This window comes from Halictus rubicundus, chromosome 12 (assembly GCF_050948215.1).
Source record: "Halictus rubicundus isolate RS-2024b chromosome 12, iyHalRubi1_principal, whole genome shotgun sequence".
NCBI classification, from domain to species: Eukaryota; Metazoa; Arthropoda; class Insecta; order Hymenoptera; family Halictidae; genus Halictus; species Halictus rubicundus.
Window position 1 is genome coordinate 13,982,559 of NC_135160.1, and position 24,538 is coordinate 14,007,096.

General features: G+C 46.8%; 2 protein-coding genes across 2 annotated transcripts in view; one reads left to right on the plus strand and one right to left on the minus strand.

The window, feature by feature from the left end:
• The window catches only part of LOC143359483 (uncharacterized), an 82,189-nt gene extending 69,660 nt beyond the window's left edge, over positions 1 to 12,529 (plus strand). The window contains exons 5-7 of the mRNA XM_076797423.1: positions 341 to 622; positions 713 to 10,112; positions 11,753 to 12,529. Coding sequence (XP_076653538.1) covers positions 341 to 622; positions 713 to 10,112; positions 11,753 to 11,855 — 9,785 coding nt within the window. The 3' untranslated portion in view covers positions 11,856 to 12,529. The remainder of the gene's footprint in view (positions 1 to 340; positions 623 to 712; positions 10,113 to 11,752) is intronic.
• A 3,716-nt stretch (positions 12,530 to 16,245) lies between these two features.
• Positions 16,246 to 20,132, minus strand: Est-6 (venom carboxylesterase-6). Its single transcript, XM_076798132.1, has 8 exons — positions 19,909 to 20,132; positions 19,116 to 19,407; positions 18,664 to 18,861; positions 18,410 to 18,588; positions 17,826 to 17,994; positions 17,416 to 17,751; positions 17,044 to 17,167; positions 16,246 to 16,503 (listed from the first exon to the last, which is right to left on the minus strand). The coding sequence occupies exons 1-8, from the start codon at positions 20,098 to 20,100 to the stop codon at positions 16,338 to 16,340; spliced, it is 1,656 nt and encodes a 551-aa protein (XP_076654247.1). The 5' UTR covers positions 20,101 to 20,132; the 3' UTR covers positions 16,246 to 16,337.
• Between the last annotated feature and the right edge of the window lie 4,406 nt (positions 20,133 to 24,538).

Consider the following 24,538-nt stretch of genomic DNA (forward strand, 5'->3'; position numbering starts at 1 on the left):
AGCAATATTTTGTTTCTTTTTTATTGTTTCCTCACTGATCAAGTTCGTGAATATTATTTTAAGTAGTACACTGAACATGAAGCGATCGATTTTGTGTTTTCTCACTGATCAAGTTCGTGAATATTATTTTAAGTAGTACACTGAACATGAAGCGATCGATTTTGTGTTTCCTCACTGATCAAGTTCGTGAATATTATTTTAAGTAGTACACTGAACATGAAGCGATCGATTTTGTGTTTCCCCACTGATCAAGTTCGTGAATATTATGTTAAGTAGTGAACATGAAGCGATCGATGTTGTGTTCGAAGTGTTTGATGAATTTGTTGATGCGTCTGAACAGAATACGACGAGGAACTTGCAACGACGGTTGAACCAACGCCCGGCCTGATCATGACCACGACAATGGCACCTGGAGTGACGCCGCAATGCTACCACGAGGGCAAGGTCTACGAGGACGGTGACCTGATCTACTCGAAACAGCCTTGTCAGCATTGCTACTGCTTCCGAGGTGACATCGCTTGCGCCGTACAGAATTGTGGAACTCCCATGCAGACGCACGGAAAGAACTGCACCGCCCTGCCGCCGCCAGAAGGAAAATGTTGTCCGGACACTTACGAATGCGGTAACGAATTTTACCATTTTTCTAAACACCTAACAAAGTCGAACTTCTCTTGATCAACTTCTCATTTCTATCGATCTTTACCCTCCGCAGAAGAGGAAGGCCAAGAAGGTGAAATCATAACGCTGCCAAATATCGAAGAATCTACCGGGGTACCCGTTCCGGAGACAACAGTGCCAAGTGCAGAGGAAGAAGAAATTACGCCCGAGGCTCCCAAGATAACGGAGGATACATTCCCAGGTCATGATAACGCGATTCCACCGGTTCACAAAGAGGAAAGCACCGAAGCTGCGCCGACTACCGAAGCTGCGCCGAAATCTGCGCCGGAAGCTTCACCGTCTACCGAAGCTGCGCCGGAAGCTGCACCGACCACCGAAGCTGCGCCAGAAACTGCACCGACTACCCAAGCTGCGCCGGAAGTTTCACCGTCTACCGAAGCTGCGCCAGAAACTGCACCGACTACCCAAGCTGCGCCGGAAGCATCACCGTCTACCGAAGCTGAGCCGGAAGCTTCACCGTCTACCGAAGCTGCGCCAGAAACTGCACCGACTACCCAAGCTGCGCCGGAAGCATCACCGTCTACCGAAGCTGCGCCGGAAGCTGCATCGACTACCGTAGCTGCGCCGGAAGCTTCACCGTCTACCGAAGCTGCGCCGGAAGCTGCACCGACCACCGAAGCTGCGCCAGAAACTGCACCGACTACCCAAGCTGCGCCGGAAGCTTCACCGTCTACCGAAGCTGCGCCGGAAGTTGTACCGACCACCGAAGTTGCACCGGAAGCTGCACGGACCACCGAGGCTGCACCGGAAGCTTCACCGTCAACCGAAGCTGCGCCGGAAGTTGTACCGACCACCGAAGTTGCACCGGAAGCTGCACGGACCACCGAGGCTGCACCGGAAGCTTCACCGTCTACCGAAGCTGCGCCGGAAGTTGTACCGACCACCGAAGTTGCACCGGAAGCTGCACGGACCACCGAGGCTGCACCGGAAGCTGCACCGACCACCGTAGCTGCGCCGGAAGCTTCACCGTCTACCGAAGCTGCGCCAGAAACTGCACCGACTACCGAAGCTGCGCCGGAACCTGCACCGACCACTGAAGCTGCGCCAGAAACTGCACCGACTACCGAAGCTGCGCCGGAAGCTGCACCAACTACCGTAGCTGCGCCGGAAGCTGCACCGACCACCAAAACTGCACCGGAACCTGCACCAGAAGCAGCATCGACCACCGAAGCTGCGGCGGAAGCTGCACCGACTACCGATGCTGCGCCGGAAGCTTCACCATCTACCGAAGCAGCGCCGGAACCTGCATCGACAACCGAAGCAGTACCAGCTACCGAAGCACCGAAAGAAGCGCCTCAAGAGCCCACTCCACCCGCAGAAACTGCTCCAAGTTCTGAGGAAACGTTGAAGGAGGAAGTCACCACCGAAGCTGAAGGTCAAGCTACGGAAGCACCGATCTTGGAAGAACCAGGTGCAAAGACAACTGGTAAGCCGGAAGAGGAGGCTACCCCGGAAACCCTTCCAGGTCAACCGGAATCAACTACGCCAAAGGCGGAAGAGCAACCTGAAGCAACCGAAAAACCAGGAGAGGAAGTGAAACCATCGGAAGGATTAGAACCGAGTGTCACTGAAGAAGCTGCGAAACCAACGGAAGCACCGAAAACTCCGGGTGAAGAGGAGACAGGAGCTCCTGTAACTGTTCCTGAAGTGTCTACAGAGGGCAAAGAGCAAGTGACGGAAGGACCTAAAGAGACGGAGGGACCTAAAGAGACGGAAGAACCTAAAGAGACGGAGGGACCTAAAGAGACGGAAGAACCTAAAGAGACGGAAGAACCATTGACACCTGAACCAGAACAGAAAGTGACTACTGAGGCACCGCTCGAAGGTAAACCGGAAGAGGCGACTACACCAACGGCAGAAGCACCTTCCGAGAAGACTGAGCCTGGAACAGCAAGCACGGAAGCAGCACCTACCAAAGAAGGCCAAGAAACAGTGTCACCTTACGAACCGCAGCCCACCGAACCAAGCATCTCAACTGAACCATCTGAAGGACAAGTTACGGAAGGAGTGCCCGAAAAGAAACCAGAACTGGAAGTGTACGATCACAAGGCGCCTGAAACTCCTGGAGCAGTTCCTAAGAAGGAGGACATGATCCCGACTGAAGGTGTCGCGGTCGAAGAACCAGCCGTAACGCAGAAGATCTTGGAAGAGGAAGGAGCCCCTGAAATACCAACGCAAGGACCAACCGGCATTCCTGTCACGGAACGCGTGCCTGGAGGCAAGGCTGAGGACACCGAACCTGCCACTGCAGTTCACGTGACGGAATCTTATGACACGAAGCCTCCAGGACTCCACGTGCCTCAGAGTTTGGTTACCGAAGCACCAGAGAAGGTTCCGACCACGTACCTGCCACCTGCTAAGGAAGAAACAAGTGAAGCGCCAGAGACACCTACAGTTCCAGCGAGTCAAGAACCGGAGAAAGCAGAGACTCCATCGACCACCACAGAAGGATTAGGTGAAAGGCTGGGAGGAGTCGAAGAAGTTCCACAAGCCACCGAGGTGAGCCCAGGTCTAGAGGCGTCCACGCAACAGGTCCCGCAGGAACAGACTCAAGAACCAGCAAAACCAACTGCAACAGAGGAAATTAGCACCGAGGCTTCGTCCGAGGTTCCGCCATCGAAGGAGACTTCGATCGAGGAAGAACTGCCAACGAAGAAGCTTCCCTTCGAAGAATCTGGTGAAACGTCGTCTGAGGAAAGCAAGGAGTCCAGCGAGGAGCCGGATCGTACCATAGGCGAGTCGAGCGAGGAAGAGAAACCTGTTGAACACCCATCAGAAACACCAGCGCCAGTCGCTGAGGAACAGCCAACGGAACAACCAGCCACGCAGCCAGCAGTCACAGAGGGCAAGGGAGCCGCTGAAACCACTCTGGCTCAAACCACCGAGGCTCCAGAAGCTGTAGTACCTACGGAAGCTAGTAAAATTCCGGAAGAGAAGCCTGTGACCGAAGGAGAGCCATCTACTGAACAGGGTACAGCTGCACCTAGTGTGCCAAGTGAAGAGGACACCGAGACACCTGCAGGAGAAGCCACGGAGAAACCAGTTTCTGAAGAGAAGCTACCCGATCAAGCGACCGCGCAACCGGTTACTGGAGAAGCATCTACTGTCACGGCTGCGGAAGGTGAAGTGGAGAGTACCTCGCCAGTGTCTGTCAGCGAAGAAGCAAGCGAAAAACCTGTTGTTGAAGAGATTCCAAAGGAAACGACAGCTCCGGAAGCTGGGACTTCGCCAGCGCCCGAGGAAGCGAAGGAGGGTGAGAAGCCAACGGAAGGCACTCTGACGGTGGAAATTCATCCGACGGTAGCTTCGGTTGAGGAAACGAAACCGACGGAACAGGAATCTTCCGAGCAGCCGTCCGAGGAGAAGACCGAGGTGCCACTGATCAAAGAACCAACCACCATTGGCGTTGAGGAGGAACAGAAGACGGAGGAGCCATTGAAGGAAGAACCTGAGACTAAGGAGCCACCAGCCGAAGTGCCAGTGACCGAGGAGTCGGTTACCGAAGCAGGTCAACAGGAGACCCAAGCGCCGCTCGAGGAACAGAAACCAGTGAAACCACCAATTTCTGAACGAAAGGAGGACGAGGAGGGTGTGAAACCGCCTGAAGAATTGCCGGAAGAGGTACCGGAGGTATCTCAGAAGCCATCTCTTGAAGAAGAGAAGCCAACTGAGACACCTGCGGAAGGAGAACAAGTCAGTGCAGAGGCTCCGAAAGAAGAGACTCCGAGTGAAGAACCGAAGACCGAGATGCCCGAGGAAGAGAAGAAACCCTCAGAAGAGGAGAAACCAGTTGAGGTGCCCGCTGAGGAAGAAAAACCATCCGAAGGACCTTCAACAGAAAGACAGCCCACTGAAGAGGTTACCGAGGAAGAAAAACCGACGGAAGGACCTGTGTCAGAAGAGAAACCAACATCACCTGTACCAGAAGAGAAGCCAACATCACCTGTACCAGAAGAGAAACCAACTGAATCGGCTACCGAAGTACCAACCGAGACACCTGCTGTGAAGGAACACAAACCAGCTGAGGAGGAAACGCCAACCGAAGGACCCACAGAAGAAGTTCCTGTTGAGAAAGAGACGCCAACTGAAACGACTACCAAAGGAGCACCACTTGAAGAAGGCGCCACAGAAAAACAGAAACCTATTGAAGAGGGCGCGACAACTGAAACACCCGCGGCAGAAGAGCAAGTGACCGAGAAATCGACCGAGGTCAAAGCAGGACCAACTGAAAAGCCTGTAGAAGAGGAGAAACCAACTGAGGGTCCCATCGGAGAAAAAGAGTCTGGAAAGCCTGAAGAACCAACGGAGCCAACGGAACCATCGGCTGAGGAAGAGAAGCCGAGCGAGCAACCTCCATCGGAAGAAGCAACGCCCCCAGAAGAGAAACCAACCGAGAAATCAGTTGAGGCAGGACCCACTGAGCAACCTGCGGAACAAGAGAAACCAACTGAAATTACACCTCCGCAAGAAGCCGAGACCGAAGTTACAGCTCATGCAAAACCTTCCACGGAAGGTCCATCTGAAGAACCACCATCTGCGGAACCCACGGCACCGACGGAAGCTCCTATCGCGGAAGAAACGGCCAGCCCTGCTGGACCTAAAGAACCTGAAACGTCGACTGAAATCTCGAAGGGAGCACCTGAATCTTCCACGACCATTGCTGGAGAAACAGTTCCACCTGCTGAAGAAGCGAAGACCGCTGCCCCAGAAGAGAAATTCACCGAAGCTCCTCTCGAAGTGTCCACTGAACCTGCCAAAGTAACTCCGGAAGAGGAAGCAACAGAACTTCCGAAAGCGGGTACTCAGAAACCGGAAATACCAGGGGAAGCAACAACGGCAGCTGCCGTACCAGAAGCGTCCACGCAAGCAGCCACGTTGCCGGAGGAAGCGTCCAAGGCTCCTCTTCCTGAAGAAGCTACGACAGAAGGACCTCGGCAAGAAGCTAGCACAACCGAACTCCCAGCCGAGAAGGAAACGCAAGCGCCAGGTCAAGAGAAGGTTCCGGAGGTACCTACCTTGGAGCCAGGTAAGCCAGAAGGAGAAACCACAGCACAACCCGAAGCGACACCGAAGGCAACCACCGAACAGGTTGAACAATCTACGATAGCTACCGAGTTGCCTCAAGAAGAATCGACTCAGGAATACCCGTCGCCTAGACCACCAACGATCCCAGGAGAAGGCAACTGTCTCGTGGAAGGACAGTCCTACAGCAACAACTCTGCCGTTCCTCCCGCAAATCCCTGCCAGCTGAAGTGCCGTTGCGTCAGCAGCATTATCCAGTGCGACCTTGTCGACTGTCCTCCGCCGCCGAGTCATCTGTCCAACTGCATGCCGATGCACGCCGGCAAAGACACTTGCTGTCCAATGTACACTTGCGATTCGACGCCTACCGCGGTTCTGGAGTCCGATAACCACAGGATCGAACCTGATGAAACACCGAAAGAGCAGGTGACTGTGTCACCTACAGAAGCCCCGGCCCAAGAGGTCACGAAGACACCTGTCGAGGGAGCGAAGGAACAGGAGGAACCTACAGAAGCCCCGGCTCAAGAGGTCACGAAGACACCTGTCGAGGGAGCGAAGGAACAGGAGGAACCTACAGAAGCCCCGGCTCAAGAGGTCACGAAGACACCTGTCGAGGGAGCGAAGGAACAGCAGGAACCAACTGAACCTGGACTGAAGGAGGAACCTCAAACTACGCCCACGCCTGTCGAAGCTGAGCCCGCACAACCGACTACCGAACCTGCAGAAGCACCGGTAGAACCTGCTAAAGTAACGGAAGAACCTGCTAAAGTGACGGAAGAACAACCTGCTGTCACCGAGGCCCCTCAAACAGAGGCTTCTAGTCAGGCTCCTTCAGAACTGCCGAAAGAAACGTCAGCGACGCCTAACATCGAAGAACAGCAAACAACCAAGGTACCGTCCACTGAGCAAGCAACGGAAGCACAAGGTCCGGAAGAAAATATCCCGAGCGAAGAACCAGTAGCTGTTACAACCGAGGCAGTTCAGGAAGAACAAACACCCGCAGGAGCCGTGAAAGGGGCTGAGCCCACCACTGTGAAACCAGTCGATGAAGAAACGTCAGAAGAAGAGCAGAAGCCAGTGACAGATCAGGAAGTCACTGTTACTCCGGCAGTTCCCGAGGAAGGTGCGAGCAAAGAACCTGAGGAGCCAAGTGCAACGGAAGCGGCTCAACCGCCGGTGACCGAAGGCCAGACGACGGAGGAAGTGGAAAGAGTTACTCCTGAAATAACTGCACAAACTGAGACACCTGCTGAGGGAGAAGGTAAGCCAGCTGAAGAAGGCAAGCCAGCTGAAGAGGGCAGGCCAGCTGAAGAAGGCAAGCCAGCTGAAGAAGCTAAGCCAGCTGAAGAACCTAAGCCAGCTGAAGAAGGCAAACCAGTTGAAGAAGGCAAGCCAGCTGAAGAGGGCAAGCCAGCCGAAGAAGTCAAACCAGCTGAAGAAGCTAAACCAACTGAAGAAGCCAAGCCAACTGAAGAAGCGAAGCCAACTGAACAAACTACACCAGCTGAAGAAGCTAAACCAACTGAAGCAGCCAAGCCAACTGAACAAACTACACCAGCTGAAGAAGTTACGCCAGCCGAAGAAGCTCAACCGAGACCAGAATTGCAGACTACTCAACCAGGCGAGGCTGAAACTGAAGGACCATCTCCTGCTGATGAAAAATATACACCAGGTCTGAAACCAGAAGAAGCGCAAACGACTGAACCTGCAGTTAAACCCGAAGAAGCAGCAACCACGAAAGCCCCCGAGTCCGAAGCAGCCACTACCCCTGGTGTAGTCAAGGCAGAGTCACTCGGTACCGAAGCGCCTGCAGAAGCAACGACACCATCTGCTGAAGCTGAAGCTACCACGAAACCAGTTCCTTCCGTAGAAGAGCAAACGGTACCAGTGGAAGTCACACAGCCTACGGTGTCTTCCGAGGAGGAACAAACCAAAGAACCATCTGTGACAACAAGCGAAGTTAAGGGAACTACGGAAGGTGTCGAAGAGCCGACGGAAGCGTCCACGCAACGAGCAGAGAAGCTACCCGAGGAACAGGAGCCGAGTACTACCGTGGCCGCTACAGCTGAAACCGAACAGCCCGCTGAACCTCAGGAGACGACAGAGAAGGAAGGAGTTACGAAAATAAAGCCTGAAGAACCACAACCTGGACCCGAAGAACAAACCGAGAAGACTCCGTCCGCTGAGGAACAAACTCCAGAGTCGGTCTCGCCTGCCGAAGAGGAAGTGACACCACCAGCGATCGGACCTCAAGAAACAACTGCTGCTCCCGAAGCTGCCACCACGAAAGAAGTCCCTGCACCTAGTCTACCTGAAGAAGGAACCAAACAACCTACCGAGGAATCGACTGTGCCCACTGAAGGTGTCAAGGAGCAACCAACCACTGAAGTAACTGCTGGTCCGATTGAGGAGCAAACACCATCCGAGTATGAAGCCACGGAAACACCACCTCCGGCACATGCACCTGGCCTCGAAGAAGGAACCGAACCACCACTTAAACAAGAAACCGTTGCACCAGTTGAAGTAACAACTATCGAGCCAACCAAGGCTGCTCCCGCAGTAGAACCTGTTACCGAAGCTGGACCTAAGCAAGCTAGCGAAGCTACATCTCTTCCCGAAGAAGCTGGTTCAACGCCGGCGCCTGAAGGTCCCTCGATATCGTCCGAACCGGAAGCGGAAGGACAAAAACCTGTCACCGAGGCTGAAGGTGTGACTGAAGAGAAGGCTACAGCTGCTCCAGGTGAAGTAGGTCCAACTGAAGAAGCTACGAAACCATCGGAAGAAGGCGTGTCTGAAGTACCTCAACCTACGGAAGCTGCCACGATATCATCAGTGGAAACAGAAACAAGCAAACCTTCAGAGGAACAGACTACTCCGGCTGTTAAGGCTCCAGAAGTAACTGAAGCTGCTCCAGAGGGACCCGTGGTTAGTGCAACTGAGACACCAGGACTTCCCGAAGAACCAGCGAAGCCAACCGAAGAACCTGCAGCTGGAACACCAGCTCCCGAACTGCCAGAGAAACAGGCAACGGAAGCTCCTGAAGAAGAGACACCATCGACTGAACTTTCGGTAAAGATTGCTCCAACGGAAGGAGTTCCTGACAAGATACTTCCAACGGAAGAAGAGGCAACTACGACTGCAACGCCGCAGAAAGAACTTCCTAGCGAGAGTCCTGAAGTTGACCAGCCTACCGAAACACCTGAGAAGGTTGAACCGACCGAGAAGACAGAACTCGAGAAATCGACTGGAGCACCGCAAGAAGGCGTTCCTGAACAGAAACCTGCGGAACCGGAGATTATTCCAGAACCAGAGATCCATCCTGAAGAACCAGAGACACCGCGACCGGAAGAAGAGGCTCCACAGACCACGCAAACTCCTCCGATCAAAGAAGGGTTGCCTAGTGCGACTGAACCGTCTCCAGAAGAAGAGCAACCATCCAAAGCTCCAGTTACCGAAGAAGAGTTACCACAACCAAGCACGCCCTCAGCTTTACCCGAAGAAACACCATCTCCTGGAGAAAAAGTACTTCCGGCCGAAGGTACGGAAGCTCCGATAACATCTGAAGAGCCGGAACGACCAACGGAAGAAGCGACGTCAAGCCAGGCACCAGAGGAAGTTCAAACCGTCACAGAACCCGGAGCAGAAGCATCAACGGAAGCAGGAAAGGCTCCAGGGGCTGAGGAAACACCGGAACTGCCAGCTCAAGGGTCAACGGAAGCTCCTAAGGAGGCGAGTACCGCAGAACCAGTGGCAACGAGTGCTCCAGAGTACACTGAGAAACCAGAAGAAACTCAGCCGTCGAGCGAAGCACCTATCGAACAGCATGTCACCAAGCCTGAAGAACTTCCAGCGGAGCCAACAGAGGATGAGGACAAACACCAGCCCTACGAACCTACCGAGCTGCCTGTTCATACTAGCCTTCCTAGCCTACTAACGACTTCCCCGCTTCCGGAGTACACCGACCAAACAACCACGCCGCGCGGCCTGAATGTCACCCCTGACGAGTACATCGAAGACGATGACCAGGACATTTACGGACCAGGCACCTGCCGATACGGCGGCAAGGTTTACGTATCGGCGCAACAGATACCCAGAGACGACCCGTGCGACTTCTGCTTCTGCTTCAGAAGCGACATTATCTGCCTCCAGCAAAGTTGTCCGCCACCGATCCGCGGCTGCCACGAGGAACCCATCAGCGGCTTCTGTTGCCCAAGATACGAGTGTCCTGTCTCGATGGCCACGTCGCTGAACATCACCACGACCACGACCACCACCACCACCACGTTACCTCCACACTTCCTCGCTCACGCGTACAAGGGAGCCGCGAAACGAAGCGGCTGTCAAATCCGCGGACAGGCGTACCGCGTTGGAGAAGTCATCAGGTCCGCATCCGGACCTTGCCTTCAGTGCACGTAAGTTGCCCGGATTTTTCATTATAGACACCATCAGAGTTGACGATCCAGTTCTCAGACTGATCTTTAGCAAGCTTTCGTCGCTTGTGCTCCATCTAACTGCACCTGTCAATACCTCAGAGGTTCCTCTGTAATCTGAATTTACTTGTACATACCTTAGAGATTCCTGAGACTGATTTTTATTGAGCCTTAGTCCACTAGTATCAATTCTACTTGTTCCGAAAACAGTGATTTCTCTATATATGTCGCCAAGGCCTGGACGATAAACGTCACGGAATTATCCCCACTACCGCGCAGGGTATATCCCGTGAGGGTCCGCGGACACCGAGGAGTCTAGGACATACGAATCCGACGAACATTCGAACTGAATTTTCTCGAAAAAGAAGCGTTAACTGAGAAAATGTTATTCGCTGTTTGTTGCTTATTTATTGTGTATTTATGTGTATGTTGCGCGCGTATAAGGCCGAAAAGTAGAGGAACGTGAAACCATGTTTCTCCTATTTCTGTCGGTAACCTAGTCCCTCTACCTTATCGCGAATCTACGGTTTTAGAAACGACGAGTTTACAGTGTTCCTAGGCGCCTCGCTTATGTTACCAAATATCTGCATAATCTCGTCAGCTCATGGCCAGCGCGCGCTAGATTGAACCTTCCTCTTTCGAACGAGCCCTTTCCCGGCGAAAAATATTCTCGTATAAGGACGAAAAGTTGAGGCTGGTGAAACTATTTTTCGCCCTTTTCTGTCGGTAACCTAGTCACTCTACCTTATCGCGAATCTACGGTTTTAGAAACGACGAGTTTACAGTGTACCTAGGCGGCTCGCTTATGTTACCAAATATCTGCATAATCTCGTCAGCTCATGACCAGCGCGCGCTAGATTGAACCTTCCTCTTTCGAACGAGCCCTTTCCCGGCGAAAAATATTCTCGTATAAGGACGAAAAGTTGAGGCTGGTGAAACCATTTTTCGCCCATTTCTGTCGGTAACCTAGTCACTCTACCTTATCGCGAATCTACGGTTTTAGAAACGACGAGTTTACAGTGTACCTAGGCGGCTCGCTTATGTTACCAAATATCTGCATAATCTCGTCAGCTCATGACCAGCGCGCGCTAGATTGAACCTTCCTCTTTCGAACGAGCCCTTTCCCGGCGAAAAATATTCTCGTATAAGGACGAAAAGTTGAGGCTGGTGAAACCATTTTTCGCCCATTTCTGTCGGTAACCTAGTCACTCTACCTTATCGCGAATCTACGGTTTTAGAAACGACGAGTTTACAGTGTACCTAGGCGGCTCGCTTATGTTACCAAATATCTGCATAATCTCGTCAGCTCATGACCAGCGCGCGCTAGATTGAACCTTCCTCTTTCGAACGAGCCCTTTCCCGGCGAAAAATATTCTCGTATAAGGACGAAAAGTTGAGGCTGGTGAAACCATTTTTCGCCCATTTCTGTCGGTAACCTAGTCACTCTACCTTATCGCGAATCTACGGTTTTAGAAACGACGAGTTTACAGTGTACCTAGACGGCTCAGCCACGAAATTTGATAGTGAAACTGAATGTTATCGCTGCGATATGATATTGTTCTCGTTATTGAATTCTTCCGATGGTGGGACAGGTGGATAATTAATTGACCTTTGATTTTCAGTTGCGGTGGCGATGGAAAGATGAAGTGCGAGCCACGAGTGTGCAGCGCGGAGCCGATGCTGAGGCAGATGATCGCAGCGGCCACAGCCAGAAGGAGGAGATGAGCCGGCGAACACGATCCCGGGGATCTGCCGACGAAGAGTAGACACGAGGAAGAAGCCTAGAGGAGGAGCAGTGTTGTATAAAAGTGAATTTAAACGAATATTCTAAACTATCGAAATGTCGCAGAACCACAGACAATAATTGTGCTTCGGCGAACACGAACTGAGTGGCCAAAACGTAAACGTTTATATTATAATATTATATTATGTTATATAAAGGGAGAAACAAGCAGGAGGGAGGAAAGAGAGATAGGAAATAAGGATAGAGCACGCGAGAGAGAGAGAGCGAGCGAGCGAGCGAGTGAGAGAGAGAGGTATGTCGATCGGGACGGTGAAACGGAAGAAAGGGACTTTGTAAAAAATACAAAACGAGAAAAACGGAAAAAGAAAATGGAATTTAGCTGCGAGGCTCGTTTCTGGTGCCAAACGTGTGACGGAACGAAAAGGAAACCGGTGGAACGGGAGACGGGATAGTTAAGAATATTTCGTGATAGTTCCACGTCCCACGCCATTTTTTTGTACGAGTAAAAACGACGGTCGCGGGGGGGGGGAGGAGAGGAAAATGAATGGGAAAATTGTTGCCGAACGTACGAGACTTATGACTGTGCCTTCGTCAGTGCTGAAAGAAACAGCGGCACTACTTTCGTTTCGTGGCAGCCGAATGGGCGCTGATTTCGGCCACGATCATCGTCGTTCCAGAGTTTCGTTAACCCCGGTGAAATCGTCATTAGGATTTAACGCGTAGACGAAAAACAAAAAAAAAAAATGGAAAAAAAACATAAATCGGTGAAGGGTAAAACAAACGATACGGTTTCGGCGAGACCAAAAGGGTAAAACCATGGTGGGAAAAAAAAACGGAGAAAAAATATATGCGATCGGTACACGACGATTTCCTGTACGCGTAGTGGACGTTGTAACAGCGACCCACGATCGTGCGAGGGAGAATCGGCGGAGCGGTCTCTCTTTTTAAATCACGAGAAAAGAAAGAAGAAAAAAGAATTTCGAAAGAGCAAGACTCGCTGGACTCCCTCGTACGATCGAGCGCGCCGAAGCGTCTGGATAAATTTTCTGTTGCTCTTATAACACCGCTGCACGGAAACTCGGAACAACGATGATCCACGGCGATCCGTCGCGCGATCGACGCGGATCCAGACCGTTCTCTGGCCGTCGGTCGTTTTACTCGCGTGTTTCACTTCACCTTGCTTCCTCGAGCTGGCTATATATTTTCTTCCAGCGATCGTCTTCCTGCGTTGCTCGCGCAACGAACGGAATCGGTCTTATCGCGACCGATAATTATCCCCGTGCAATAAACTTGATCGCGTTCGGGTGCGCGTGCGTGCGTGTGTGTGCATGATATACATTTACATGTTGATACAGTTGAGAAGAAGAATAAGCGAAAAGCGGTGAACACAGCAAAAAAGAAAGAAAAAGAAAAGAAGAAAATAATAATAATAGAAGCACAGAGAAGGAAAGAAAGATGAAAGAAAGTTAGGAAAGAAAGAAAGACACGACGAAAGGTACGCGTATCTCAAAGCTCAAACAGCGGCTCGCGCGGAGGACCGATCGCGAAATTGCTTCTCCGGCGAGCTGGCGTCATTATATATATATATATATACACAAATATATATATAAATATAAATATATACATTTATACGATTCTTTATATGCACTGTACCCTCCTAACAATTAATTACTTGAAACGACGATGTTCGACGCGTTTGTACGAAAGTTGTAAACTGTACACGATCATCGTGGGCCCTGCTGCCCCCGCCCCCAACCCCACACCCCCTCGTTCCTCCAGTCTCGAAGTGTCACGTGCCGAGTTCCGATCGGATTATCATAATTGATCCGGTGTACTCGCCGTTAGCGGATGCACAACCCCGGAGTTATCAGTGAAACAGTCAATTAATCTGATATTACTATCCGCCATGTCGAGTACACGCACACACACACTTCTCCGGGGGGGAATGGGCGAATCCGTGAAATAGGCGGGTGCGCGAAATGGCGTCACGCTTCGAGACTTCGGGACAATCGACACGCAAAACCCGGGGCCCCCGTACGCGTTTTTATTTTTCTAGGTGTAATTGAATCGAAACCGTATTATCGTCGCACGAAATACTGCGCATACTGTCTGTATTTATGATTCGGATGACGACGATGACGACGACGACGAGCCCAACCGCTGTCTTCCAAGATAGCACCGAGAGGAGAGAGCCTCCTCACCTTTTCTCACCTTCTCTTTTCTTTTCTTCTTTTTTTTTTTCGTACGCGTTCGTTGTTGACACAACCAACCGTGTGTCTCTCTCTCTCTCTCTCTCTTTGCGGACGAGACTTTACGACGGACGCGATAAAACGCGATAAATCGCGCGGAGAAACGATAACGAAAAACCGTGTCAATTGATTGCGAAACACGACCGGCGACTCGATCGTGATACAAGCGGCCATATTGTTACCCGTCACTGTCTCGAGGATCCATTTGTTTCTTCTCTTTTCTTTTTTTCGACGTAGACGCACGTCGACAATAAACAACCGATGAAACGTTTCTCGAAAACACTGTTCGATCCCGTTCTCGTACGTGTCTTTTTTTTTTTACACTAGAGGAGAAGCTTTAACTTTTCGATTTTCGATCGATCCTCACTTGCCAAATCGGTTGGTGGCCTCCGAGACCGTTCGATCGAGAGACAGACTTTTTCGAAGGATGATTTTACAACGCATTTGTAGTCGATTTTTTACCGTTGATACAGAGTTATCTTCTCTGTGCCCCCCAGCCCCCACCCCCCGGTCCCTACGCCCCTGAACGCCTTTGTATATTTACAACCCTCTACCCGCGAGATAACTCAGATATGCTCAGAACCGTCGGAGATGTTGCAATTTTTTTTTGTAAAACAGTTTTTCTCTTTTTTTTTCCTCGAAATGATATATTCTTGGCAAATCCACGCTGTTACGTTCTAGTTACCAACACACGAAAAGGGCTTCCCCGATTCGCGAATCACAAAACCACGAACAACCAACCCGTTAATCGCGCACTTCCATTCGATCGACTGGATCGTGATTAGGTACTTACTTAATCGAATCGGTTCTTCCCAGGCTAACGATGCTGGCAATTTAGTCGAGAGCCTATAAATATTTATATATCGTAATAATCCGCAAAAACCACTCATAGCGATAGTGTACTGAAAGTAATCGAGTAATCGGAATGTTACGCCGGCTACGTTTCTATGATATACATACATGTAACACTAGCGTAAGATGTATTAATTATGGTGAACACATAGGATGCATGTAATTAATAACGAGGATCGCGCAACTGGGTCCTGTGTCGACGAAAACCCATCCCACTTTGTCAACACGGCGATCCATACGCGACTTTATACGAGATATAATATTTATATAAAGATATAATATACTTTATATAAATATAATATATTAATATAAATATACATGAACTTAATGTAATATTTATGCACAGAATGACCAATTTTCATCCGATGCCCCCCCATAGTCTTCGGGCGAACAGTGTCCACCGACGAATAATTTAATAACGAGACGGGAGAACTGAACGGATTAAGATTGATCATGCTGTGAATAGCGAATCCAATATGGCGCTCAGTACGCGAATATACTCGATGCTCGTGATGGACTTTTTTTCTTTTCAGACGATTATTCTGTTCCGTTCTCTTTCTTCTTTTTCTTTCCTTTATCCTTAACGTTCGATCTACAATCACAGTAAGAGTTATCCTCCTTTTTTTTTTGTTCTCAACATAATCCGTTATCGTTTGACGCGTATAATAATAATATGTGATACACGAAGAAACAAGCGAGCCGGGAATATTCTCGGTGGTACCGACTGTATGGAAGTAGGCTAGTTTTTTGACAGTACGTGCTAGTATAAAGTGTCCTTTTATATGAATAAACGATTTTGTATGTCAAGCCTGCATATCTCTTCGAATTCCTGCTTTCCCTTCACGGCGGAAACTACCAGTATTTTTCTATATCGAATAAATTTATTAACCACTACTAAATAATATACACGAGTCAAAGGTTCCTGTTTTATTTACGTATTTTAATTTTTAGTATTAACTGTAATTTCTTATGCGACAGTAACGAATTTCAGCATAATTCCTGATAAGCAGATTTAATTAATTCATGTGCAGTTTGCACACGAAAGGATTAAGGTATTTATACTGTCTGGTAACAAAAGATTGAAGTATGCAATCAACGATGATAACCGGAATAACTGAAATGAAAATATAAATAATTACATGCGTAAAACAATTTATAAATAAAATGTCTATAAAAGATCGGTAATGTAGGATGTGACTATAAGATGATATAGAGAGTCCCACGAAATTAAAAAATGGAGTAATATGATGTACAGGTGTTGTTTCGTAAACCGACGAATATTAATTTCTCAAAAATGCAAGTCTTTTATTTCTTCTTTAAATCAGATCAAGAATTTACAATCTTGGATCAAGAATATTATAGTTAGTTCTCCTGAAAATCAATAGTATCCCAGAAACTCTTTTCTGCAAAGTCGCTGCTCGAAGCCATACGTATATTCACTGCTAGCGGGCCCTTTATATTCAAATAACTGAATGTTTCGCTACTAGCGTCCAGCTGCGTCCATTTAGAAAGTCCAACTTTCGGTGTGCTAAAAGGTTTTAATGAAAAAAGAAATTGAATGTTCAAATGGATCGTGGAAAAAATTGTACATCAGCATTAAAGAACTAGTATCACATTTTTTAACACTAAACCTACCAAGCACAAAACATATAAAAGTGAAACGTCTTATAGAAGGGAGAAGATTGAATTTGTTTAAACTTTGTACGATTTTCATTACAATATGTGCTTAAATGAAGAAGTTAATTTAACAATTTCCTATGAAAACGTTTTTATAATTTCAATAATTGTGAAATAGAAAACCGGTCATTTTGATCGTGGTAGGTTTAGTGTTAAATGATTCTTCGTCTTCAAGTTTTCACTACTAGTTATTGTCCAATTGAGAATTAAACGGATTAATATTACAAGAATTTGACTAAAATATTTTGCACCTCCTGATTGTTAAATCTAAATAATTCTTGTAGCGCAAAGAATCATTTAATAGCTTTGTAAAGTCTTACTAGACGTAATTACAACAAAAAAAACCTTGGCAACCTTGAAAAAGGAATAGACTGTTTCAAGTTTCACGTACCCCTTAATTGCAAACGAAGTATACAAATCAATCAGCTTGTTCTGCATCGTTTTATCCAGCAACTTTTTAGTGTCCGACAATATCGGGTCAAGAACAAGGCCAATGTCGTCACCCTGAGAAACACCTAATCAAGAAATAAGCTCACTGAAATTATTCTGGAAATAGTGATGTCTAAGTTCACGCATCTACGGGATATTAAAAAAAGAGTGTATATTAAAGATTGATCTAAAACTGTATAGACAAAAATTGAGGACCTCGGTGCAACAACCAGGCAACTCCCACCACTCGGTAAAATTAGTTAAGAATAGTTTAAATTCCACTAAAAAAATTGAGGAACGAAATAAACTGGAAGGAAATTGGTAAAATAAATACCGAAATTTTTAGTCGACTGACTAATCGACTCGCTCACACTGCGCGTGCCTCTGTGCGAGTAATAATAAGTCCACACCGGACTTTTGTTAACTTTGGCCTGCAGTTTGGCAGCTTTCTCGAAGTTGGCCGCGAACAACCTGTCGCCGATCATGTGAATCAAAGGCTCCACACTGTCGCTGGAGATCCGTCTCGATCCCAGATAATGTTCCCGAGCTTTTTGCGCTACCTCTTTTTGCTGACTAAGCGGTATCGTATCGTTGTAATTCAGTAAATACGGTGCGATATCTAGCCAATTGTCATTCAACTGCTCCAACAAATCGTTATTCGCCACGAATTCTGCGAAAACAAGACATCATTTTTATGTTCAGAATCAGATAAGATTATGAGTTTCGTCGCGGAGATAAAATTACCTGCTGCAGAATACAGGCCCTCCTCGGAAACGACGCCGGAGATCCATGGGACATCCAGCAGGTCGCCTCTCTTCATGATTTCTATGGGGGTTGCATTGATGAAGGGATGCGGACACTTTTGTTTCTCGACTACCGGGCCGAAGGGTGTTCTGGGATTGTACAACCAACCCTGCAATTAAAAACACATTTTTACTTTGTCAATTACGGTTGTTTCAACTCCACGTTGACCTTTATTCAGACTAATTGCAACCACTCCTGTCATTAAAAAAAAATATTTTCACCTTGCCGAATTCCGATGAAATGTCCCCATTTATTTACCAATTGTCTGTTAAAGTTACTCCAGTTCTACGTTAATTTTTATCGAAACTGTTTGCATTAGAATTTGTTCTATATTTCCCTCGCCCTTAAATTATTCTAGCATTTTTCAAAAACAAACAATAAAAATCAATGACATTCGCGCAAGTTTGCTTCGATGTTCGTTCTTCAATGGTCACGCTAATTCGTGAGGGAGGTCGCACAGAAAAATTGCAGAATGATCCACTATGTAGGAGATAAAGTGAAGAGTAGATTTGAATGAACTTTACCAAAAAGTCGACAACAGATTGTGCTATAAGTCGTGCCGGTCGATCGCGCAAGCAGGCCACTAATTTAGCTGATGGGCTCGTGGGACAATTTAGTAGGGCACCTAATTGTTTAGCCTTCTCTGGTGCACGTTTGGTTTGTGGCCAGGGATCGAGTGCGACACCGCTTATCGATATTCCTCCTACGCAATAAAAACACGAATAAAAGTATATTTGGAAGTTAGTATGAAGCTTGTATGAATGTTACAGCAACGTACTGTGGAAGAGTCCAGCACTGAGGGGAGACATGTAATGATAGTGGACGCTTGCAGCACCAGCGTTCACGCCAAAGATAGTGACACTTCTGGGATCTCCACCGAAAAATCCAATATTGTCTGACACCCATCGCAGAGCCATGCTTTGATCCTTCAGTCCCATATTTCCCGGAACATTTCGATCACCGGTACTGAGAAATCCTTAACAAAATTTCTTTTATCATTTCTAGACACACCTTCCAATATTGGAAACGTTATTTGTAGACTGCGAATTATAGTATGCACTTTTTATTAGGAACAGTAGAAAGATTGAAAGAATTAAAAAATATCGACACATCATACACAACTCGTGAAACTACTCAAGTGAGAAATAAATTCACGTGTGTTGCAATTGATGCAAGCAATGTTTACTTTGCATACAGATCCGCAATTGTTATTCTAGATACTAAGCTTACCAAATGGGCCCAAACGGTAGTTGATAGTGACCAAAACAATTTCATTGTTCATTAATCGCGACTCCACCACCTCGTTACCACTAGAGTACTGGAAGGCACCACCATGAATCCATACCATCACCGGCAATGTCGGCTTCGTAACCAATTGATGTCGCACGTAAACATTTAAATATAAACAATCTTCGTCGCCCACAACTTTATTGCCATCTTCCGTCCACCGGTATTGCATGCAAACGGAACTCTTTTGCGTAGCGTTGAATTCCTGTTGCCATCTTCTTGGCGATTTAGGAGGCTACGGGATAATAATAGCATAAATAATAATGAAAGCATAAGATTATTAGAACGAGACACGGAAAAACTACATGACGATAAAACGAAATAAAATAGGAAGAAGAATGTAAAATGATACTGTAAGAAGTAGATGAAAATAAAAGAAAACTGAACACCAAACAATATCTTAAAGCCACAGGTGTAACTCCTCAACATTCACATTCTTAAAATGCTTGAATTGCATAAGCACTAGAATTTGTTTTACACTCCTCGAAAAAATTAAAGGGTCACCTCTACGAACCTTGAGAAATAGAATCAATTTCAACGTAGCTGAAAATTTGGAAAAGCATCTGAAAGTAGAGACTTCAAGCTTTCAAATGATTTTTTAACGATATCGATACAACAATTTTTGCCGGATTTACGATCACTTGAAACTGACCCTATTTCTTTCCAATTGAATTTTCCAATTGAAATTTATGTTGTTCACGATTGCTAATGAGTAATAAATGTTTGATTTACGTACTCGAAACCGCAGTTTTTTGACAGGTGGTCGCGCATAAGGGATGCCTTCGAATGCATCGTACTTGAGGCCCAAATGGGACTTACGATATACGCCGACTACTGGCCCCAATAGTGTGCTAACTCTTGGTGGTTGCACAATTTCGAGAGACCAATCTACGAAGCCAAGTAGCAATAATATAATTGATAACTTCATCGTGGCTACGTTAGCACTAAAGAAGTTTGTAATTTACCGTCTACCTTTTATAGTCTCCGAAGCAATTGTCTGTCTGTACATGCACAAAGATTTGCGGTACACAATCTTTCAGAATTACGTGCTAAATCATCGAACACAGAAAAATGCGACGAGAAAAATGAACGAACGAATTACCGTTTGTCTCGTCAGCACAATGTACTACTCAGTACACGATCTTATCTTTTAATTTATTATCGAGCAAATAACAGCGAAATGCAACAGAATTTAGGATATTAAGGTATCAAATTCGGTAAAGCGTTCTGCATAATACTTGCAACTTTGCTTATGCAAGCTCACAATCAACGAAAACGAGAGAGAGAGAGAGAGAGAGAGAGAGAGAGAGAGAGAGAGAGAGAGAGAGAGAGATATATTAATAACTAGACAAAAGTGGGTAGCTGTAATTGGAAAGAGCAAAAAGATTGGAAGAATTGAAGGTTATCGATATATTATTTTCAAACCACTCGATGTGCAAAGGGAAGAAAAACATATCTAAGTGGTTCCTATTTCTTGCAACAGATGCAGACAATTCTTATTTTGAATAAAAATCCGCAGTCTAGTAATGACGTTTCGCTACGCTATTCGAAGATTCAGCAACAATTATCATGATAATAGAAATGTTTGCGGACTTTATGAGTCGCATCGATGATAACAATTTGATCCACTTAAATCTAGGAAATTTCACAATAACTTCTATTGTACGTAAACAGGAACTATAATTAGTCATATTTATACCGAGAACTCTGGATTAGCAGAATAGAATAGTTTGTTCAAATTTAAAAAATTTAAATAAAATTTGAAAAAAAAGTAGTTTATCGAACGTATACAAATTTGTAGTGCCTATTATAAGACCTGTTTGGTCTAATATTTGGTTAAAAAAAAAGAATAAAAAATTATGGACGTGAATGTGTATTTTAAATTTGAAATTGTTACCCTTCCACGAAAATATCCGCCGAGAAAAAAATACAATAAATACAGCGTTAATTTTAATTCTATAAGGTTATTTATTGTAATATCCTTAAATAATTTGATATTATAATAATTTGCTATTATAATTAGATATGTCCATACTTTTTTAGCCTGGAACAGAATCTGCATTATTTTCAGCTCGGATCAGAATCAGTTTAATTTTTATTTAGCCTGTGGCGTGAATCGGAACTACCTGCAACCAAACCTTCATGCAACATTACCATGCATCAGAAACTGCTTCGTGCGACATTACCACCGACGAGATATCTCGTCTGTGCCAGTTGGTTGTCCTATTTGATTACAGTCGGTATTTTAGATTTTGGCGACATTAAACAGCATAAGGCCTGCTCCTACATTTCGTCTGCGATATTAGTTCCACTATATTAGTTCCAATCGATACGGTAGTATGTGATTCAAAAATGGTAAGGGGGCTCTAGAGCCCCGCGGACATGAGGCAAAAAGAAATATATTCGGAGATTGGCGTACTCCTATACCTTGTATTCTTCCTCTCCTTCTCTGTGGTTTCTATACCAATCTTATATCTATGACCAGAGAGGAAATGAGAGTGCTTACGCTCGGGGTTTTAGTATCCCCACTTTTCCTGCATCAACTCTTTAGCCTGGACCAGAACCTGCATCATATTTTTAGCCTGTATTAGAACCTGCATCATCTTTTAGGTTGGATCAGAGCCTACATAGAAGAGCCTGGCATTATTTGGAATCCGCTGCTAATGATGCAGGTAAGATGATGCAGGTTCTGGTCCAGGCTAAAAATTAGACTAGGGGGCACTCTCATTTCCCCTCTGGTTACAACTTGAACATTCCGAGGCAGGTGTCGCCACGTGTGCATCTAACCGCATCTTTCGTGAAGCTCATAAAGCAATTAAATATTTACAACAAACGAGTTTCAACGAAGGAGTTCAACGAATATCGTAAGACCACCGAGAAAAACTTTTAACAATTCCACTCTCGGTTTTTCTATGTTCGTTATTACATACATGTGCTAACTGTAACAATCTATATCGATATGACCAAACTCGTAAGGAACTCTCCCGGTTTCCGTCAAATTGGTAATTCTCAGTTTCACAAAATTCCTCGGTGTACAATTTTGCTAACAATAAGTACCCGCACTGACACGATCGAATCTCACAAAACTCTCGCGGTTTCCGTGAAATTGCACTGCAATTCCAACACCGTTTAATTAATCAAAGGCCTTTCGCGGTTTGAAATCTCTCTCCGCGATGCGGTGCGGTCGTCCGACCAATGATCGCGCAGTGCATTCGAGTTCCCGCCCTTCCTGCAGCGCATTAGTTGGCGCGCGTGCCGCCTGCGTGCAGCAGCGCTGCGATAGTAGCAGCTGATCCGTAGTGCGGCGAGGAGCAGTCGTGTTCGTGACGCGTTTCCCAGTGTGTTCGTGCCGGTAACGGGTGCCACCGCTCAGGTTTTGCTCCTCGTAGCTGGTGCTTCTTGGTGCTGCACGCCAACACTCGTGACAAGTGACTGTCCCGGGACCTGGTGCTCCGTCGATTCGTCCGCGGACACGTTGCGAAACAGTGAAAGGAGCGAAGAGGAGTGACCGGGGTCTCTGCGAAGCGACCGAACAAGAAGTGGAGAGGATCGTGCACGACGCGCATCTTTCGCGAAAAAACACGGTAAGTTTTCCCTGTGCTGATTCCGGTCGCATGCAACGCTCTCTCGGACCGTGTCAGCGTGAAACTGGCGATCGGTGGCACGTGCCCCGAGAGCTCGATCGCCGAGGATCGACCGTACAAGGCGCACACGTGAGACCCTTTCGAGGTGACTGACACCTGATGCGTCAATGACCACACCACGCGTACCAGCCGCGTGTTCTTCGGCGACGAGCGTGTGCGTCCCTCGCACAATCCCGATTGTCGCGCTTTACGAGAATCGTAAACGGGATTGCACGGGAAATTACACACGCCGGTTGACGCAACGGGGGAGCCGCCGCGTTCTAATCGCGATTCGAAATCTCGCGTTACGCGACCGAACAGTAAACGGAGCGCAACGCGAGGTTATGTCACGCAGATGCCAGCCAGCGGTTTTTCATTTTTGCTCGTGGGACTTGCAGGAGTGGCGAGTCTCATCCCACGATAGACATTCTCCTAATGCGTACCATACGCGTACGCGTTTAACGGGACAGGGATTAAATCATCGGGACAGTGGTACTCATCCCGATCCGCAAGATCGAGTTTTATCCTTTTCACGTGCATACGTATTCCGTTCTCGTATGCCGCGGATGTACACTCGAGCGTGCAGGCCACATTCAAGGTCACCGCACAGGCTGTCGCATAAGTCGCTTTAGACGTGATAGACGGTATTGACTCGTTCGCCACGGAACCGGGTCGTTCCCGACCCATTTCGAACTCCTTCGCTTAACCCTTCTGTGGAAATGTCAAAAGTGTCAATCTCTTCGTAGACATTCCTTCTTTTTTTTTTAGATGATGCTGTTGTTACTATGTCGCATAAAACCACCACTGGCGAATCAAGAATTCGTCGAGGAATTCCGAGATTATTTAACAGAAACTGAAACAATACAAATCCAATTCGTGGATCTCGCAAACCCAATCCGTGCGCTGGAGGGTTAAATGTCAGTGAATGAACTTTGTCAGTGAATGACCTTCTCTGGAATTCGTTGCGGTATATATATTTATGAAAAATTAATGTACGATTTATGTACAGGGTAGTAACGTTTGTTTACTGACCCTTTGTGGACGATTTTTTAAAAAATATTATATAGATCTGTCTCAGGGAACTATGCATGAAACGAAAGCTCGTAGCTCGTTTTTAAATTAAAATTTAAAGGTAGAATTAAGATATTTATTCACAGATGTTTTCGATAACGTATTTTTCAGTCTGCTCTATTAGTTTTTGCCATCTTTAATTAACTCAAAAATGTTACGAACTTTTCGCAGCAGGAATTTCATCAGATATTTGTATCTATTTACGTATTGTTCTTATTAAGATCTATTATACATACGTGTTTTATTTCAATTAGTTAAACTCCAAATAGCCCGAATTTTTCAAACTTTCGAACGATTCGCAGGACTAATGAGTATAAGTTGTTTGACGCTGATATCGCAGTAAGGGTCAAAATTGACCCACCTGCCTCGGCGAACTGCTAGGAGCCATCGCGCACGTTACAAGGCTGTTGCCCTCATAACCTTTTAAACGAGTAAAACGAGTTAACTTGTTCGCGTTTGACTCCTTCTTTCAGTAACCTTTTCCGATTTTTCTCTTATTCAATTAACCTTGAGTTCATTTGACCCACGCTACATTTTGCTCTGCTACCTTTCTCACAATTTTTATTTCTCTTCAACACGTCGTCTTCGAAGAAGAGTCTACTTAAAGTGTCGGCATTTATATCCTCACAATTATAAAAAGATATATTTATGTTTAGCATACTTGTACATTAG